This window comes from Miniopterus natalensis, chromosome 3 (genome assembly GCF_054644295.1).
Source record: "Miniopterus natalensis isolate mMinNat1 chromosome 3, mMinNat1.hap1, whole genome shotgun sequence".
NCBI classification, from domain to species: domain Eukaryota; kingdom Metazoa; phylum Chordata; class Mammalia; order Chiroptera; family Miniopteridae; genus Miniopterus; species Miniopterus natalensis.
The window spans coordinates 59,631,445-59,653,122 of record NC_142083.1 but is presented as its reverse complement, the minus strand read 5'-3'; the positions used below and the strand labels follow the sequence as shown (position 1 = coordinate 59,653,122).

The 21,678-nt window shown below is 36.4% G+C and overlaps 1 protein-coding gene across 2 annotated transcripts in view; it reads right to left on the bottom strand.

The window, feature by feature from the left end:
* Positions 1 to 21,678, bottom strand: part of MAN2A1 (mannosidase alpha class 2A member 1) — a 144,109-nt gene that overhangs the window by 97,458 nt on the left and 24,973 nt on the right. For both annotated transcript variants that reach the window (XM_087815483.1, XM_087815484.1), the window contains exons 4-5: positions 9,429 to 9,600; positions 881 to 1,008 (exon numbers count right to left, since the gene is read on the bottom strand). In XM_087815483.1, the coding sequence (XP_087671609.1) occupies positions 881 to 1,008; positions 9,429 to 9,600 (300 nt within the window). The remainder of the gene's footprint in view (positions 1 to 880; positions 1,009 to 9,428; positions 9,601 to 21,678) is intronic.

Sequence of the window (21,678 nt, the reverse complement as noted above, 5' to 3'; positions counted from 1 at the left end):
GTATGGCAAAGTTTCTGTTAGTCCCATGTCCTTGTGAGTCACAGTGAACATCTGATTTTATCAGTGAAACATCCTCTTCCCCACTTCTTGTAATAACAGCGCCCTTCCTTCCCCATGCAGACCCACCCATTCACATGGTTCAGGTGAGGCTGACCCACAAACCCCTCTTCCCCGGAGACCATTTCCACCAAACTGACTAGGCCTTAGTGATTTCAGTCTTATACCTTTGGCCACAGTAACTGGCTCAAAAATAAGCACATGTCTTAAATTGGGCTAATTAGGTAAGGTATTAGGGAAAAACTCCTCCTCCTGGTTGTTAGAGTGGGAAGATGAGCCCTAATTTCCTATGGCCTTCTTACCACGTGGTGGGAATGAGGAGAGGATGAAAGCCATGCAAAAATGAACAGAGCCAAAGAGACAGTGCCAGGTGCCCAGAAACATACTTTGAGTCCCCTGGATCTAACCTCACCTGAAGCTACCATATATCTGGAATTCTCAATGACAAATGAATACCTTTCTTTTTTTTATTTCCTTAAGCTAGGAAATAAGGTTTTTGCCTCTTATGACCAAGTGTGTTAAGTAATATATAATTAAAATCCCAATGGAGTACTTTTAGAAAAAAATTATTGTAATTAATAAAAATAATAGGTAAAAAAAATAGATAAAATAGATTAAACAAGGTACATGTCCCTAAAAGATTATATCTATATAACTCAGTTTATGATCAAAGAAACATCAAAAATTAAAGGATAAATTATTCAAAAATAGTCAGTACTGGAAAATTAGCTATTTAAAATAATAAAATAGAGCCTCATCTCACAATCCCCCAAATTAATTGCCCAAAGTAGTCCAAATGAAGGGGAAAGACATCAATACATACCTAAATTCTTTTCCAGCCATTGATGTCCTTCAATTAGTTGGTCAATTATGGCAAAATAATGTGCAGCAGCTTCATCAGGCATAACCCAGCCACCTGTCACAATTTCCAACTGACCATTTCCTAGTAAACTAAAAAGAAAATAATGTAATAATTTAAATTAATATATATGAAAGTTCAAATAAAAAATTAAAATCAGTATAAACATTATGGACAGCCTTTAAATATAACTGTATTTATTATACTAATTGTTAAAACATTTTTTTAAAATAGTGACTGAATTTCAACTTTAGGGCTCTGGTGATAAAATATCCTAAAGTGTCTTAAGTGACCCCTCCACCCCAGGTAAAGCCCTGCAGGTCACTTTGGAAATTCCTTTTCATAAGGATATAATCTTCCACACAACCTCAAAGAAGCCTGATAAGAGGAGCCATATCTGATTTATTTCTCAATCTTGCAAAGCAACCTGCAAAGTGCTTAATTCAGAGCATAGCCTTGGTGAGTGCTTATTGGAGGGCTGTTATTTTAAGCATGGTATTTGTTTCAATATCCCTATATTGAAAAATCAGTATTTATTTTAGTCCTACTGACACTGGTAAGTTAATCATACAAGCTACAGAGAAGTAACAATGATAAGGGTGAAGCTAGTAAATAGCACATGCTTCTGGGAATACAGAAAACATAAAGCACGTCCCTCCAGATTCAGTTAAAATGTAGGCTACATAGTTTATTTTTCATTATTGCGTGAAAAGCTCTAACGTTATCATTATCTGTCCATTGAATACTCCTTTGCTGTGATACCATACAGGGTAACTAGATCTCCAGTCCTAGAAAAACTGAATTGTCATAAGAAGATACCTTCCTCTGAGAAGGAAAACAAACTATTAAAAATTTGACAAAGTACCTGAGGAGGGATGAAAGTCAAGAATTTAAGCAAACATCTTAAAAGCCACAGACTTGTCAGTTTGCAACAAGATGTTTTAGAAAATGGTGTAAAATTTCAGAAAGAAAAGCAGCTTTAATAAGGATACACATCACTGGATACCTGCTGCTAACAGCCAACTACCAAGTCAAATTTAGCTGAAGCATGAAGCAGACCAGAGGCATAGGAGAGAGTGTTTTCCTCCAAAGCCTTTAAGAAAAGTCACACATGAACACAACATCTGATTTATTCAAACATACGCACGACTATACAGCCAGTGATGAGTGCATAATGGACACAACTTCTAAAAATGAACCGAAGAATAATTCCTGGTATAAAATTTTTAAATGTTAATTAAATCTGTATTGTCATGGGAATCACCAACTAATATAATTTTGCATGGAGAATAGAATGGCTCATTATAGTGTCTAAAGAAAACCAAATGTCCAGTCAAACCTCAGATTCTCACAGGCCCAAATCAAGAACTTATAATTTAAAAAGCTGTAAATTTCTAAAAACTGCATTTCTTCGATAACACAACTAAATCCAAGACTAGTTTGTCCTGCTCTTACAGTCAGTGGGATTGAGCCTCTCGTTACTTTTTTCTTATCTTTCTGGTGATTGCCTGATTCAGCCACACTTTAGAGGCCGTGGGCCAGACCCCTACTTCTCATGCTTTATGGCCAGTATGTGGAAGCCTGAGATGTCAGGACAGATTTAGGATTTAATCTCTGGCCATCAAATATAGAAACTTGACTTCCCTATCTCAATATTCCAATAAACAGAAACTTCAGAGGCACATTTTTTTAGTGAAGCTCAAAAAGCACATCAATAAGTTTAGACTTGTATTATTAAGATAGTAACCTCAAACATTTCTTTCATTTCAATATGCAAACAAAGATAGCTAAGAGAATAGGGTAGAGGGTTCACTTAAATATACACACAGGAAAAAAGATGTGAGAGGATAGTAGAAAGATTAGAGAAAGACTTGGCATTCTTGGAGAAGCAATGAAACCCAGCCATGTGGTGAATACATAATATCTGTAGTAATTGACGGTACCTTTCCTACCAGTACATATTTCGAGCCTATTCCATGCCAAAAGGGCCACACAGAGAAGCTGGTCAAGGCTCTGGCCAACACACAAACTGTTCTAGGTTCTAACAACTCACAGGGCTTCTCCACTGAACAGTGGTCTCAATAGCAGGAGCAGGTGTGACGTAAAAACTACTTCAACGCCTCAGAGCCCAGAGAGAAAAAATGAATATGTAATACACTGGGTGCTAGTCAAAGGAAGCGTGAAGGCTAATGTCTCAGCTGCCTGACTGAGTCAGGGCACACATTTTGATGTATTTTTTATAAACATCGTGCAGTATTTAACTGCATTTAGCCAAAAAAATATTCAAATAGGAAGCCTAAGAAGTAAAAAGGATGTTAACATAGTCATTTTCAAAATAAAACAAGCATAGACAGAAAATGTGCCTATTTATTTAACAAGAGGAAGTTTCTTTTAAATCCACTGGATATGTGTTACAGGTAGGCGCCATCACTACCATTGGTTACATTAGTTTGAATCACAAAACAATGGAAAGGCTAGATGTTTGCAGAGATCTCCCTTTAGTTAACGAGATTTTAATTTTTAAAAGCTTATAGAGCCAACTACTCTGCCACAGGGCGGAGAATCAAACAAGTCATTGCTGGAACAGATTACGAGGTCATCTGAGGTATGTTTCTGTTAAGTTCCCACAATCAGTCAGTGTTCTTCAGGGATAAGGGAAGCACACATGGAACCCTGCAGGAATTAGCAGGCTCAGCTCTGCAACAGTTAGCTCACAAATTTAAGTACAGACATTTAATCCATAGACTCATCTGAGGAAAAACAAGCCACTGCATGAGCATTACACTAGCAGTCAAAAAAATGCTATCTGTAATGCCACTTAGCACAAACCCAGAATTTTAAATAATGGGAACAAACCTATGTAGCTATTAAGTTGTTCCCCAAAACATACATTTAGGCAAGAAACACTAAGAATATTTAAGTAAGTAGAGAAAAAATGCTATTACCCTACTTTTATAAATAAATGTAATAAATGAATAAATGTGAGTGGTTATAGCTAGAAGAAAGGGAGCTTTAGCAAAGCCTGACAAGAAACAAAAATCACTGGCCATAATGTGGCTATAAAACAATTTTTTTCTTCAAGCAAAATATCATTAAGGATCAGGCCTATAGTTCAGAATATTTCCCATGGTCAAAACAAAAGCTCTCAAAAGGAGTTTGACTAAAACAATGGATTAAGCACTAGATCTAATTTGCATTCCTACCCCCAACATCTTACTGTCTTCTACCCTTAATATTGGGTTGAATCACATAAAATTGCCATTTTTTACATCAAAAGTTGTCAAATATCAGCAATTTCATATGGCCCAATGTAAGTAAAATGGCCAACAGAATATATAAAAAAGAGAAACTTGTGTCCAGGTAGAATAAGGAGAAAGGGACCATCCTTATGCCACAAAATCAGCAGTATTTGTGACAGATACTATGCAGGTAAAACTAAAAGAATTCAACAAATCCTGACCTACAACCCTCCTGCATGAAAAATCAGCATGGAGTCCCAAGTAGGAAGGAGAGAAGAGTCTAAGAGATTCTGGTAACAGTCCCTAATCTAGAGGGCCAAGGGCTGACGCAAAGCTGGATCTTGGGACAGACACTAATCACAGTCCCCATCCTTCATCCTCAGGGTGTTTGGTGAGCCCCACCTTGCAGGAGCCTCTTCAGTCCCAGGCCCTAACTGCTGCAGAGGTCAGCGCCCTAATGTGGCTACACAGGGACAGAGCCTGGCATGGCCTCACCTTAACCAAAAGCAGCAAGCAGCAAGCCCCGTTTCCTTCTGAGGTGGCAGACTCTTTCCTACTGTCAGTGAGGCAGCACCTTCAGACAGGCCGAGGCTCCTACCTAGCTTACAAGCCACACAAGAGAAAGTTAGATGCAGAAAGCCAGCCGCGGGTGCCTCATCTGACAAAGAGCCAGCCGCGGGTGCCTCATGGATCAACCAATCTTCCCACAGCCCCAACTCCTCTCTTCCCATCAGTCAGTCCTATTCATAACCGGGCATCCTTCCTGGATGCTGGGTCCATAACACTCATCTTCCAGAACCCAGCTTTCCAACAAAGGATCTGAGGAATAACCTATCAGGTAAGTTTCTTGTTTGCAAGCAACACTAGCTAATGCTGGAGGGGGAACGTATGGGAGACTGTCCTAAACACAGAGTACTGAGGACAGGCTAAAAGTCCACACTTAACAAAAGGCTGGAAGAAAACAAGAGATCATGTGCTATGGGGAACACAGGGACCAAGCCACAGGACAGGAAGACTCTTGCAAAGGCACTGGTGCTGTGAGGGATGACCTGCAACCTTCCCTCCATGTCTGTTTCCCTTCTTTCCATCTGTCCACCCTCGCTCCACTCTCTAAAGATTCAAAACCCTGGAAAAATAATATATTGATTAACTGAGCTCAGGCCATAGCTGGCCCATCTGATCTGGGCAGGAAGATGGAGGATGTGATTTCTGTGAGACACCGTTTCCCAAAAGGAAATCTGGTGAAATGGATGTTGGCTAGCCAATTAACTAATACCCATGGCAAGGAAACAAAGTATTTCATTAGAGAAGGAAGGGATTATGGGAGAGTTACATTTTCTGTTTTGGAACAAATTCCAAGTGTGGATACATCTGTTATTGCTCAAGGATAAATAAAAAGGGGGAATATACTTGAACTTACAAATAGCAACAGCAAGAACACAGAAATAAAGGGTAAAAAAAAAACATAGTTAAAACTAAGCTTTTAAAAGCCAGAAAAAGAACAGGATCCATACCACAGAGAAGTGAATCTGAGGGTAGGGAGGGATCCTCTGGGAGAAAACTCCTAGAAGCAGTGAATATCACTAATTTAAAATGTATATATATGTGCAAAAAAGAGGCCAGAGATCAATACCAGACAACCGAATTCTAAAACAAATGAAATAAAAGTGGTAATTAATAAGAACAGAATTGTAAGCTGGAGAAATGTTTGAATTGGTTGATGGAATATTTAATAAGTTTTTTATATCTACATACCTGGTGAAAATTTAGAATTTTATGGATAATGTAGGCATAAAAACAGTGTGGAATGCTATTATTATTATTATTAAATGACCGCTTCTTGGAAGCCTGCATATCAACAATGAGAAAACTCACTCTTTACTATCTAATATACTTTAGTTAGATTAAAGAGCTAAGTATAATTGCATGGGGGGAAAAACAAAGCAAAAAAAGAATTTTACGGATAATACTTTTTAAACCCTAAAAATATCTGAGCAAAGGGGAAGGTGATCTTCACTAAAACTTTACTAAGGAAACATTTTAAGAAAGGAAATATAAATTGTATAGTTAAATTCTGCTATTAAAAGATAAAGACCCTCAGTGTGACTTCAGAACTAAAAACAATATTTGGTGTCCAAAGTGGCAAATAAACGTTAAAATAATAAGAGTTGCTAATGTCTATTAATGATTTAAAATACTCCAGACATTGTGCTAAACACATTATTTGCACTCATTCAATCCTCATAAAAAAATAAATTAAATACGTCCCAGTATTACCCCCACTTGACAAATTAAAAAAATGAGGTACAGAGAGGTTAACTTCCCCAAAGTCACACAGTAGATGGGAGTTTGCCAGATTTAAACCCATGCAGCCTGGCTCCAGTGCCCAGCCATTTGAACTACCACTCTAGGCTGTCCTTAAGATAGAAAGGGCAGCACAGATCAGTCAAATCCAAATAAAATGAATAAAAATTGTACAGTCCATACTCTCTGACCATAAGACACGAAAACTAGCTTTTAAATCTAAAGTATAACTGGGGGGGAAATTGCACTTGGAAATTAAAAATTATTCTCCTAACATACTCAAATCAAGGAGAAAACAATAAATACAGTTATAAAACATTTAAGAAAAATATATAATAATAATAAAATAACATAAAAATGTAAAAGCTAGTTAGAGCAGTGCTAAAAGGCAAACACACAAACAGAGACAAACAGAGACATAGTCCTTATTAAAATAAGTGAACTGGCCCATTTAGCTTTAGTAAAAGCAGGTAGAAGGAATTAGTGAAAGATAAAAGCAGAAAAGTCGAGTAAAAACCAGTAACATATAAATAGTTCTTTGGGGGAGAGAAGGGGTACAAAAACCAACAACAAAAAAAAAGCTTTAGCCAGTCTAATCAAGACGAAGAAAAAATTCAGCTTCCCAAAAGTAATGAAAAGAAAACTACAGATGTGATAAAATCTTACAATCTGAACACTTGCACTAAAATCTCTATAAAATTCTCATTTAAGAAAATATGTACTCAAGGAGTAATGTAAGACCTAGACAGACAAAAAAATTTTTTAATCTTAAAACTCAGTCAAAGAATTACCTATAAAACAAACACTAGTTCCACAGGGCTTTATAGAACAGTTCTTAATATAAAAGTTTGCAAACTAGTAGGTAGCTCTATTTAAACGAAGGATTCTGTTTCACTGTGTGTGTGTAAGCGTGTGTGTGAGAGAGTGAGAGAGAGAGGAGAGAAGAGAATCTAAATTGCTGCTAACATTTCAATTTAAAAAGTCAAGATATTTTAAGTAACATTTTGGAATTCCAGTTTGTCTTGAATAATTGGAGAACTATCCTGACCACTCTGGTTCCCGTGGCCAATGTGGCTGGAGTGGAAGAGAGGCTAGCCACTGTGGGTGGGGCAACTACTCTTGGTTCATCCCAACACCCCCAAAGCCCATAGCCTTCAGTTATGGCACTTTCCTGGCCAATCTTATAAGCATTTTAAGTGTGCTCTGGTGGAAGGGGGGGGGGGGGGGGGGTTAAAAAGCAAATTCCAATGGCTAACCAGTTCTTCCCAAATTACCTTTAAATGTTTATGTCAATTTCCCTCAAAATCCTTTTTTTAATAGGGTAGAAAGAATTTTAAAAATTACTTCTGAAGTTCTTTGGGAAAATTAAGTGCTCACTCATTAAAATAATTTTTCAATAAAGAAAGACAAGGAGACATTTAAACTGTCAGTTAATGAAACTTCATAAAGCTCCAACAATTACAAACAGAAAAGTCCATGAAAGAGGTCAGAAAGTCCAGAAATCAGCGCATCTCTAAATACAATAAAGATGGCACTTCAAATCAGTAAAAGGGATGGCCTATTTAAATCTTCGGGAAGCAGCACAGCATGAAAGGGAATGGACAGGCTGGACTGTAGGGCTGGACAGGCTGCACTGAACAGCATACCATCGCGGCACGCCCCAGCCGGGTGACCCCGAAAGACCAGTGAGTGTCCTCATCAATAAAAGGTGAAGAGTCATTGTACCTACTTCACAGGATTGTTGTGAGGATTATCAGTTACTATTTGTAAAGTACTTAGAACAGGGGCTAATACAGTAAGTGCTGTAATGTGACAGTAAATATATAAAAGAAAACAATATATGCTAAAATAATCCTTAAACTCCAGGGAGCAGAGAGGAGGGGGATATGGTAATTTCAGGATTTTAAAAACTGAATGGTGAAAAATGAAACTAGGGAAAAGAGTACTATTTATTTGATCTCTAGATTAGAAAATACCTTTTAAATTTTACAGGCAATGTAAATATCAAGAAAACAAATTAATCAATTTGACTACATAAAAATGTTAAGTCTGTCTATCAAGCAGTAAGAACTAAGAAAAGAAACACTTGAGGCTAAATAGGGTTGATATGTGCATGTGTGTATATGTATGTGTATGAACATAATTACAAATCAGTAAGAAAAGTTACATGACCAAGCAATTTATAATGCTTTGCTTAAATATATGAAAAATATGCAGTATTATCACTCATCAAAAATGCAAATTAAGCCCTGGCTGATGTTGCTCAATAGCGTACACACCAAAGGGTCTTGGGTTTGATTTGGTGTGTAGAGCAATGGCGTACACACCAAAGGGTCTTGGGTTTGATTCCCAGTCAAGGGCACGTACCTAGGTTGCAGGTTCATCTCAGCTCTGGTCAGGGTACGTGGGGGAGGCAAGCAATCAATGTTTCTCTCTCACACTGATGTTTCTTTCTCTCTCTCTCTTTCTCTCCACCTCTCTTCCTTTATACTCTCTCTAAAAATAATGGAAAAAATGTCCTCAGGTGAAGATTTTAAAAAATGCAAATTAAAATTATATTTTTAACCATAAAATTGGTCAAGGTTTTAGAGAAAAAAAACTGTATTACTGGTGAACAGGCAGAGAAATTGGTACACTACGATATGGAATATTGAAGAATAAAGAATCACTGAAACAACCTTTCTGGGGTCCCTTTGACTATATGTTTCAAAAAACCTTTGAAAGATCAAGCCCCTTTAACCTAGTAATTCCATTTCTAGGACAAAATTGGAACATAAGGATTTTAATGCAAAAGTTCCAAGTCACTTTTTCAGAGATGAACCAGAATCAAGGAAAAACAGATGTGAAAAAATATTTTATGTTTCAAATATAAAGCTAAGAATTTTCACCTTCTAAAAAAATCAACACCTGTTTCACTATACAATTAATGTTTAATACTACCAAAGTTCAAAAAAAGTTTAAAAACATACCTTTTAATAATATCCTTCTTGAGCTTATCTGTAGTGTCCCACCACTTTGAAAGGTAAGAGATCTCAGACCATATAAATGTCCTCCGTGAGTCTTCTTTCAGCTTAATGGCCATGTTATTAAAAATATACTGAGTCTTCTCTTTAAAGTAGTCATTGAAAGTCTTCAACCAACCTAAATCAAGACAGAAATATAGCGCAAATGTCTGGTTCATATGTCTGATTTCAACTTAGTCATATTCCGTTGTATTACCTTTGAATGCCCTTGGAGGTTTCAGTCATATAAAGACATATGTAATAATTTCACAAATGTTTTGAATTAATGAAATTTCATTTGAATGAACATGAGACTTGCAAGGTCAGTAAAAATTAAATTATAAAAATACTCTGAAAGCTGCACAAAATCAGATACAAATGGGGAAAATGACATAAGGCCAAAAAGCACTTGTTTAAACTTAACAATTATAATATCTAATTATTTATACTTTATCTCTAGTTTAAGGAATTTTCTTATTTTAAAAAATGTGAACAATGCTAACAAGTTGGCACTACTGTTCTCATAATATGGGAGGACATTTTTATCCTCTGAGGGCACAGCTAAAATTCTCCACCCGTTAAATAAGTTAAACTAAGAAAAAGAAAATCAAAAGTACAAACTATATGTAATAGCCAGCGGCAGAGCAATAAGGTAATTACAACACTACTATGAATACTGAAAAGTAGAATTCTGCCAAAGAGGCATTAGTTCCCAAAGGCTGTTCATTATTCCCTTTTTTGGTAGCACAAATTTGACACTAATCAAACAACAAATGGGTACACATCTATGTAAACTTTTCTCAAGAGAGAATTGTAAATGTTGATAACTTACTTCTTTGCCTTTTCCTTCTACTTCTCAAACATCCAGGAAATTTTATCTGAAGACATGCAATTTGAGTATAAAGAAACATTTCTAACAAGACCCATATGTCCCAACATAGCCCCACCTGCAGAGCACTGAACAACGTAACGAGTGACTGAAGCAAAAACGTACAGAGCCACGGATTCCACCTACTGGCAAAGTGGACCCTCTGGAAAATAATCTCTCATCTAGGCAATCTTACAGGGAGGGTGCATCTATATATCCAGGCTGAACTACTGCTCTATTATTTCCACGTCTCAAACATGTGGGAAACTAAAATATAAGGGCTTCAACTATTCCTTTTGTCTCTATGATTAAGTTAATATTCAATGTATACTGTATTTGCTGGCACAAAATAATAAAAACCTGCCATGGCAGAGAAGACAATAGAAGTATTTTGACAACGCAAATATGAGCTTCTGAAAAGGGTACTGCCACTGTGACTATACTTCCCCCTTTTGCTTTAACTGAAATCCATTCATTCTATAGTTATTTACTGAACACCAACAAAATGATAGGAGTCAAGGAGGGATATAGTGTAAAATACTCTTTACAGGACTTTCTTTATCTAGGGCACTTTTAAGCTGGTTTTTCACTAAATAATGCTACCTGGACAATTCAACTTTTCCATGTTTCAATTAAATGTCTGTACCTGAAAATAAATAAATAAATAACATAACCTCAGATATCTCAGTGTGTTCAGACCTGAGCCTGGTATATAACATAGCACTTGATAAATACTAACTGCTATTATTATTATCAGCATAAATATTACCATAAGTCTTTAAATGCCTCGCCCCATCTCTACAATCAAAGCAGGTAAAAGAACTAAAAAATATTTCTAACATCTAATTTTGAAAAGTATACAATTTATTTAAAACATTTAAATAAGCTGCTTCACATCTTAAACATATTGGTTAATCAAAATTATGATTTGCATAGAATTCATTCTATGCCCTTGTTATGGGCTGAACTGTGTCCCCTCAAAATTCATGTGAATAAGTCCTAACTCCCAATACCTCAGAATGTGACTGTATTTGGAGATATATAGAGTCTTTAAAGAGGAAACTAAGGTAAAATGAGGTCATATGAGTGGACCCTAATCCAATATGTCCTTATAAGAAAAGGCAATAGGACACAGGCACACATGGAAGACCACATGAAGGAAGGCACTGAAGGAAGAAGGCCATCTAGAAGCCAAGATGAGAGGCCCTCAGAAGAAATCAATCCTGTTGGCACCTTGATTTTGGACTTCTGGCCTCCAGAAATGCTAGGAAATAAGTTTCAGTTGTTTAAGCTTTCTCGTCTGTGTTGTACTTTGTGAATGGCAGCCCTAGTGAACTAATACAGCACTAGAAAAAAATTAGTGTTATTACGATCCAAAAAATAAAAATCACAATGTGGGAAGAATTTATTTTACCATAATATTTAATACATCTACCTCCATATTACAAGATTAAGCCAAAAGCAAATGTATGTAGGTAACATCTATTTCTGTATCACGCTATTATAATTATTTTTTTAAATATCACACATACCTTTCACCTAAATTTTTACAAAGGTCAAAACTAATCCTTAATTATTTGGTTATTAACTCAATTAAAGAAAAGAACTATGAACAGTGGAATGCCTCTAAAATTAACTTAGTAAGAAAACGCTAGTAATCTAGCATAAAAGGCAAATTTAGAATAACCTTTATAAAGATTAATAAGTAAAAGCTTTTTTTAAAGTATAATTACTTATTTTCATCAGTTATACTTTGTTATGAACTAAGTCCATGTCAAAGAATAGTTTATCACAAGAGTTTTCATAAAAGAATCACAGTAACTGATTAATCCACTTTGCCTTCAACACTTCATTTGCCCTTCAACCATCATGCAGAAAATATGTCAAAGACATTTAAGTGAGCCAAAATACAAGCTCAGAGATGTCAACTTAAAAGCCTTCCATAAAACACATCTATAATAGAGACTCATATCACAACAATATAACACAATTAATGAAGAATGAACTGAAAGATAGTCTCTTGCAGCTTTCAATATTGAGTAATATAACAGTAAATTAGTTTTTATTGCTCTTATACAATAGAGTAATCAAGTATTCCCTTTTACACTGAATTGGCTCTTTCTTTTTCTAAATTACTGTAAAACTGCAATTGTATATTATCATGATTCCAATCAGAAAGATAGTATTTTATAAAAAGTTCTATGGGATAAATTTTTGTGACATAACATTATATTCTTACCTCTAGATTTAATCATCTTAGGACACTGGAGTTGCAAACTGATTTACTTAAGTGGTCAATTCATAGCCTTTTTCTTTCCCTTGAATGCACTTGGAAATTGAACCAGGGCTAAAATAGCATTAAAAATACCTTTCCATTTAGTCTTTTGCACTCTAACAACACTATCACCCATAAAACAGCTAATTGCTATTTTAAATAAATGGGGAAAATTTTTTTTTTAAACGAGTACATAATTAGAAGTTCTGTAAAGCTGGAATAATTCCAAATTTAATGTTATTTTATCACAAAAAAGTTAAGTTCTAAAATATAAAACTAATAAAGTTAAAAACACTATTGCTTATTTTTAATATGCATAAACAAACACATATTAATTGCTCACTGAAAAAACACAACTTTTAAAAAATTTTGGACTCTTGATCTACCTTCCAAGTCTAGAGACTTTGTGGAGATCCGATCCTCTTAAGGACCACTTAGTTTTATTTGGTTCCAGGGCATATACAGTATCACCCTTAGGACCTAGGCAAGAGCCCTCCACTCTGAGTTCTAAACTCTCGAGGGATCTCCCTACTCGTCCTCTGAAAACATCTTTTACCACATGATAATTCCATGGGACAAAGAACATGCCCATCCAGAGCCTGCCCTGCCCTCCCCTGCCCTTTGGAGTACCAGGGCCCAGAAATCTGTGTCCCAACAGCCCCAAGCCAGCTTCTAGAGCCTCCCTGTCAGGGCAGTCAACCTTGCAGGTAGTAACCTCCCTAGCCTGAGTAGCTGGCAAGGGGCTGCGCTTTGTAGGAGAGTGAAGAATGCTGGTATGTCTGCAAGAAGGGCCCTCATAGTTTACACGAGGGCCAGATCTAGGAGGAGAGGGTTTGGGCTGCCCTATAGGCTGACTCCCCCACACTCCACCACATTCCAGTGGGTAGCTGGAGCCCCAGCACTCTAAACCCACACTTGGCCTTCCAGATCACTGAGCTACTTCTCAAGGCAGGTGAAAAAGGTCTATTTTATTTAGCAATGTATTAGTTTGATTTATAACTTTTAAATGTTTAGACATAGGGTCTGAGGGCCTCCATATACTTTTTGCCCCAGGTGCTGCAAATTTTAGATGCAGACCTGGAAACATGCCAACCCAAACTTCAAACTAGTCAGTGTGCATGAGTCCAACAGCTGGTACAAAGCCTACAACAGCAAGAGTTCAATAAGCACTTGACAGATGAATGATGACGTATAGCCAAAAGGACTGAGAAAAAGATATGTGGAATATAAATGCAAATTTATTACTTCAACTAGAAATGAAACTAAAAGTAAAAGATATACATTACTAGCTCTAATATGCTCACTGTCTGTTCTGATGCTAATCTAATAATCTCTGACCAATATCTAGCTCTAATATGCTCACTGTCTGTTTTGATGCTAATCTAATAATCTCTGACCAATATCTTTAAGTTTTTCTTTAGTATCTGAAAAGGCTGTCAGTCCTAAAATGATTTAAAACACACATCTTGAAAAAGACATGTCCCTCAAATCATTGTTACACTGTTATGGTTTTAACTACTACAATAATGATTTTTTAATGAGTACATAAATTTCGCTCAAAAGTTAAATAGGTACCAACTATTAAGAAAACATAAAAAGATTTTGAGTCAAAAATAATTATATGCAAATTAACGTTTAAAAAATGCAACTTAAGCTTCAAGTTATTTCCATTTTAATGTAATATTCTCAAATTTAAAAATAAATACAAATAGGGCTCATAAAAAGAGAAAGCTTAATTTTAGTAATTAAGTTATTCTCTAGCAACAGGTCTCTTCCATCACTTGTCAAATTCTTTAGTATTTGACTACAACAACCAGTTTTACACTTAAGGGGTCACATACAACCTTAATTGGTATTACCATAACTTAGATATGCTGCTGATTAATTTTAATTCCAAGATTTCTATTATAAATTAAGCTTGTTTTCCCCTAATTAATAAACTGTGAGTTTTAATTCATGTTCTCTTCTAGTTTATCCATTCAAACACAAACCAAGCATCTAGTAAAGGCAAAGCAATAAAGCTAAGCTAAATAGAAACAGATTGTATAGTGAAAAAATGAACAAATGCTGTGAAATAAAGAAATGGTAAATTCCTACCAGAAGGAAAGAAAAGGGATTCTTAGACTAGTCATCATATGGATAGAGGGGAAACGTGGTGTTTCCAATTGAGGCAAGAGCATATGGAAAAGACACTAAGCTATGAAGGTACACATCAATTTCGGGGAGCAGAAGGCAGCTAGGTAGGGCTGCAATGCAGCTTACACGGTGGGAGCATGTGCAGAAATAAGAGTAGAAGTGGGAGTCAGATCACTGCAAACCTTCTGAACCATTTTTGCTTCTTACTGAAAATTTAAGAGGAAAAAAGTTAAGGTTTTCTGATTTTTGCTTTGAAAAATAACTGTTCTGTGAGTATAAAGGATAGAATAAAAAAGCAAAGTAGACGAGAAAAAGGAAATGAGGCCATTACAATAATTCTGCTAAAAAAAAAGGTTAATGAATTGCAGTGGAAATGGACAGAAGGAAATAAGAGGCCAAACAGGCAAAAACAAGAGAACTTAGTAACTTACTAAAGTTTCCAGGAGAGAGGAGTGGGACAGGCCAGGATTAAGCTCAGGTTTTCCAAAGACCCATGAATGTTTGGAAACCTATAAACCTGCTGATTCCTCTAAATGCTTTTGGACTCAGGTTTCCAAAATAACCTAACCATTTTTTTCCAGGTGATTCAGTGTCATCTAATTGTTTTCAAAGCGTATCAGCTTCACTTCCATTAAGTTGCCAGAGATACAGCATTTTCTGGATGCAGGTAAGATGCTGTCACTGGAAATTCTATCCCACACAAGAACCCATTTTCATTACTGTTAGGACAGCTGGGTTTTGTTCAACCTGCAGCTGGATATGCATAATATCCAACTGTGACCCCTTACTGTATTGCTTTTCTAAATGCCTTTTAAATGACCTCATACCCTGATACCTGATAGCTACAATTGTGAGATCAACCTCTGAAACAATTTCTAAATCTGTGCAAAGACATTTTCTTCCCTTCTGAAGGACTCACACCAAATGAGGACACTTCAGGCCCAAAAAGCCTTCCCCAAACAGAGCTAGGTTGTTTGAAATCATGAAAAGTGTCTGTAGTATGAGACATCATTAGAAGTAAAAGAAAAACTGACTTCCTTTGAAGAGTTACTCTTAGAATATGTGAGGAAGCTACTTAGCCTTATGATCAGGCAAGTATTGGGCAAATTATCAGTTTCTGAAAGAAACTATTTTAAAAGCTTCAAAATACTGTTCTAAATCACTTTCTAACTGTAAAATATGTAGCAATGAGGAAAACCACTCACCACCTCATGTACTAAACCACTCACCATCTCATGTAGCATTTAAAGACAGAAACATCCATTTCAATAGGGATAGACCAGAAGAAAAAAAAGGAAAGAGTGGTGACATGCCTACTTTTGCAAGATAGTTAATAAAATATTTTATACGATTAATAATGTAACAGAGATGACACCTAGCTTGAATACACTTATAAGACTTTCCTCCTAGAAGCTCAGGAGTATTACCTAAAAATGTTAAATAAAGGTTATAAGTCCTGATTGCAGAACCAGAGGGCTTGTATTCAAACCCAGCCCTTCCTCGGACACATTTCTTATCCTCTCTTCTACCTCAGTTTCCTCATCTATGGAAAGAGGTTAACAGTGGTACTTCTGTCATAAAGTTGCTGAGAACAGCAGTGGATTTAACATGTGTAAAGTACCTAGAACAGTGCCAGGAACATAGTAAATTCCCACAAGTACTAGCAATTGTTTGTATGATCAGGGCACTGGTAAACTCTGAGACACCTTGGCCTGAAAGGTGGACAAAAATAACTGAAATGGGGGAACTGGGAGGTGTTTAATGACCACCTACATCTCTTAAGTGCTACGTGACATATACGCTCCTAAGGAATGCAACCCAGTCTGAGCCCAAAGAGATTTTTCCCTCTAAACAAAGAATCTTATTATACCAATTCTAGAGATCTCTTAAAAAGACAATTCTAAAACTCCATGTAAATATTTATCTTAAATGCCACCATTTTCTTACCAATTAAGATTGCCAGATAAAATACAGGATGCCAATTAAATTTGAATTTCAGATAAATAATGAATAAATGTTGAGTATAAGTAGGTCTCATATGATATTTGGGAAATATATACTAAAATATTTTGATTGTTTATCTGAAATTCAAATTTAACTGAGCAGCCTGCTTTTTTTCATTTAAATTTGACAACCCTATTAACAAACCAAAGTTCAGATAAATGAGCTGAATCAGAAATGAAATTAAAGAGAGGGGAACTGCTGGTGGGAATGTAGACTGGTACAGCCACTATGGAAAACAGTATGGAGTTTCCTCAAAAAATTAAAAATTGAACTGCCATTTGACCCAGTCATCCCACTTCCAGGAATATATCCTAAGAAACCCAAAATACCAATCAGAAAGAATATATGCACCCCTATGTTCATAGCAACGCAATTTACGATAGTTAAGATCTGGAAACAGCCCAAGTGCCCATCAGTAGATGAGTGAATAAAAAAGCTGTGGGACATTTACACCATGGAATACTATGCAGCTGGAAAAAAGAAGGATCTCTTACCCTATGAGACAGCATGGAGGGATCTGGAGAGTATTGTGCTAAGTGAAATAAGCCAGTCAGAGAAAGACAAGTACCACATATCTCATTCATATGTGGAATGTAATAAACAAAATAAACTGATGAGTAAAATAGATCCAGAGACTTAGAAGCATGGAACAGACTGATGATTATCAGAAGGAAGGTGGGGGGGTGAGGGGAAAGAGATTAAACAAAGAATTTATAATGTATGACCCATGGACACAGACAACAGTATGTGGTGAAGGCCTGGGGGGGCAAGGTGGGAGGAGCAGGGGCAGGTAGAAGAGGCCGACGGGGGGAAAAAGACAACATCTGTAATACTTTCAACAATAAAGATAAATTTAAATTAATTAAAAAATTTTTTAAAAGAACAAGTAAATCCAAAAAAAAACCCCCAAAAATGTGAATAAAAAGTATCTTAAGAGGCAGTATGATAAACAGAAAGAACATGGATCTTAGAATCAGGTAAATCTGAGCTGTAATTCACCATCCTCTGTCAATTTAGAACTGAATGACCCTGAAAGATGAAACTACCTTAGCCTCACTGGCCTTACCTCATAAATGGGATTTAATTTACCACTTTTCGGGGTTGCAGAATGGATGACATGAGGTAACACACACTGGACATTTCCCTAACGCAGAAGAGGCAACACACGCCAGTTCTCAGTTCTTCCTCAGAATGTCTTAGCTCCAGAAACTCAAATTCCCTCTTCATCGTAGCCACAACCAAAGAGCTCACTTTATCCCACAACAGCTAAAAGAACAAAGTATTCCCCAAACTGTGCCCACATACAAATCTCTCCCTCTCCTAACCATGACATCTCACTTGGCAGGTGCCTCTGGCAGCCAGGGTTCTAGGTCTCCACTTCCTCTCACCCTACCTGGGCCATGCCCAGCTTTGGCTGACCAGAACCGTTTTCTTCTGACTACTTAGCCATATTTGAACAGAAAAGCCTTAAAATAACATTGCATCGTGATTTCCTCACGTTTTTGTTCTTTTTTACAAACTTTTGAAAGATTAAGGATATATAAACTCATTTCAAATTATATTAAATAAAAAATCTGTTTTCTTAATTTAAAAAAAGCTGAAAAATCCTAATCACTCATTTGAGTCAATAAAAATTCTGCAAATGCACAAAAGAAAATTATTTTGCAGTGTGACTCCTGGGTCTAGACCTTCCTTCTATTTTGGAGTCATACCACATGGGGGATTATTTTCCGATGTTCATTTTACAAATTGCTTAACTAACAACACGCTGTCCAACTTTCCATTTAGTACACCTTATCTTCTCTCTACACACTGTGATTTCTCTGAAGGAAAATTACCTAAATATTTCAGCAGTTTAACTAGTGGGAAGCAAGGAATTAAGATTATAGATACAAAGGTGCTGTAATTGTGTTTTAATCAGCTTATTAAATACAACATGAACATGTATCAATCAACTAACATTTAATTTCATGGTCCATGATTCAAAACTTTCCAAAGCGCAACAGTACAAAGTCATCAGCATTTACTTAACAATTCCTTACCAATTTCTGTTCAACTAATGTAAACCATACAAAATATTGTGTGACAATTGTTACATGTCCTTATGGACTAAAAGAAGACATAATTAGATATTGTATTTAAATACAAACATAACTTGAAATTTACCTTTCTTGTGAGATATTACCATGGTAGACCAAATAGAAAAATATCTACATATATAAAAACACAGCAACATAATTCTTTAAGTTAGGGGACTAAATATAGGAATCTTAAAATACCTATTTCAAACATATCTATCCCCAAAAGACCAAACTCCACTAATGAAACAAACTACTGAGGTAATTTGTTTCAACTACTGCTGCAGAAAATAAAAACAAATCTCTATGAATCTCATTTAGGAAATAAATTGCCTAATCACACTTTCATTCAGGAGTATTATACAAAGACTTCCCCATTACACAGTCACATTTGACTTGTGATGCAAGTACACTTATCTCTTGTCCTCTGCTGAAAAAGTGCTTTTTCATGATCTGAATGATTCAGTTTTTTCACAGAATAATTTAGTTTATCTAAATTCTACATTTGTTAAGAAGCAATGAAAATTATTAAAAGTCAGCTGTTCTTTTCTCTAGACTTTTGCATGATAGAAAAAATCACTTTAGTGTTTTTGCTGTTATTAAAGAGGTATTTTATTGTAAATATTTTTATTGAATTTACTGGGGTGACATTGGTTAATAGTAGTTAGTATATAGGTTTCAAGGTCTGTTTCTGACCATTATTTTTTCCTCAGGTAGAGAAGGGCCTGAGGGTAAGTGTCATTAACATCTTTTACTAAGACAAAAAGATTTTATTGTGGTTGCTAGGATACCAACAGACATATCCTTTTATTGCAATCAGGAATAGTTATTAGGGATGTCTGCTCACAGAACAACATACTGACTACAGTGTGAACCAAACAAAGTCTAAGAGGCAGAGGCAATCTCTGCCCTTGATGAGGTTGCTATCATCTGTATTTGGTAATTAAAATTACAAAGTTCATTCTAAATAACATATTTTTTAAACAAATAGAAATAGACAATGGGAAGAAGGAAAGGAGGGGAGTGAAAATCGTGAGCCAAGGTCAAATATTTTATCTGAATCTGCAAAATCAGATTCCTTCGTTAAATATCTTATTTAACTAAATGAATGAGACTGTACTATGTGCTGGTTACTGTTCAAGACATTAGCAACCCAGTGGTTAATAAGAAAGTTTGAGTTTTCATTGAGCTTACATTCTAGTAAGGAGACTCAGTAAAATTGCTATAAATATTTACATGTGTGCCTGTGTGTGTGTACAGTGTGCAAAACCTGTCAAGGGGCATGGAGGTAGGTCAGAGAGGACTTTACATATAAGTAGCAATTACTATATGCCACATGTAGGGCTAGGCAATGAGAACAGACTATAACAGAAGACGCATGTTATCTGCCATTCTAGTTACTCAGGTGGGAAATCCAGGTAAACTAACAGAAAACTATTCTGGTGCCACTACCGGTGTAAGCTTGGCAGGCTGGGTACACCCTCATCACCAACAGACATGTATAGCCTTTTATTGCAGTCAGGAACAGATATTAGGGATGTCTTCTCAAGGAAGGTTAGTGACATTAACCTTCAAGGGTTATTGGGGGCAGTAGATGTTTATAAAACATTTGGCACAGTGCCTAGTAAACTACTAATTTTATTATTGTGGTTAAGTGTCCATATTACAGAGTAACAAGAAATGAGATTTATGGAACTTGAGGGTAGCAGAAAGGGGGAAAGGATAATAAAGGTCTTTAAAAACTAAAAAATGGAAGAGAGCTGGTGGGTTCACACAAGGACTTACAAGGCACATTGCAAACTGTATTTATAAACCTACACACACACAAAAAAAAGACAATGGAATCACATCACATACCCAATTAAGTGACAAGAATTAAACTATACACGATCGGCAGGGAAAAGAGGAGAGAACAATTCATTTACTACAAGTGGCTCTGCTGCTATTTCCCTCACCAAGAGAATATTTCAGAGTGAATGAGGTCTATAGAAAAAAAATCTATAGTCTCAGACCCCACATGTGAAGTTTAAGCACCTCACATCACTGAGTGTGAGTCAGATATTTAAAAAATGTGTTTTTCATATTGAAACTGAGGGTCCTTAAGACTGATTAAATTTAGTTTTAAATTCTAGCCTAAAAGTCTTCCCTCTTCCCCTCTCCCTCCCACCCTTTCTCTCTTCCTACATCCCAGACCTAGCCTTCTCCCTAGCCTTCAACAACCCTCAAGGCAGCAGGAAATAGTAGCTTGGACTTGACTAATGGCTACATGCTCTAGACCTCTGGCAAGCTAAAGATAACATCTTTCCCAAGAGACCAGACAAAGGGACACCAGAAAAGACCTCAAAGCTGTCCTCAAGGCCTGAAGAAATGATTCATCACCCTGACCTTGCCTCCGAGCAATCAGCTCCCAGCACGACCCCAAACTCCCAACCCACACACCATCAAGGAGTTCAGGCTTTTGAGCATTAACTTCCTCTTCTCCTGGATGGCACTATACATCAATAAAATAGCTAATATTTATCCAGTGCAATTCCCGGTGTTTAGCATGTGGCTCTGCTAGCGCCAGGTGGATGAACTCTTCTGTTCTGTAACAATATGCATCCCCTAAATGCAAATGTACTACTTAATCTGGGGCAATTTTGATTAGATGTGATTTTCATCACCTTTTATACTTACTTCATAACTAACTCCTGCTTAAGATGCTACTCTACCTATTTGATCTTCATTTTTCAGATACACAAATAAACATGCCCAAGGACACCTGGGCAACATACAGTGGAGTCAGGATGCCTGCCTCATTCCGCCTGGCTCAAAATCCCTACAGTCCTTTCACGATGCCCAGCCATCCCTGAGTTT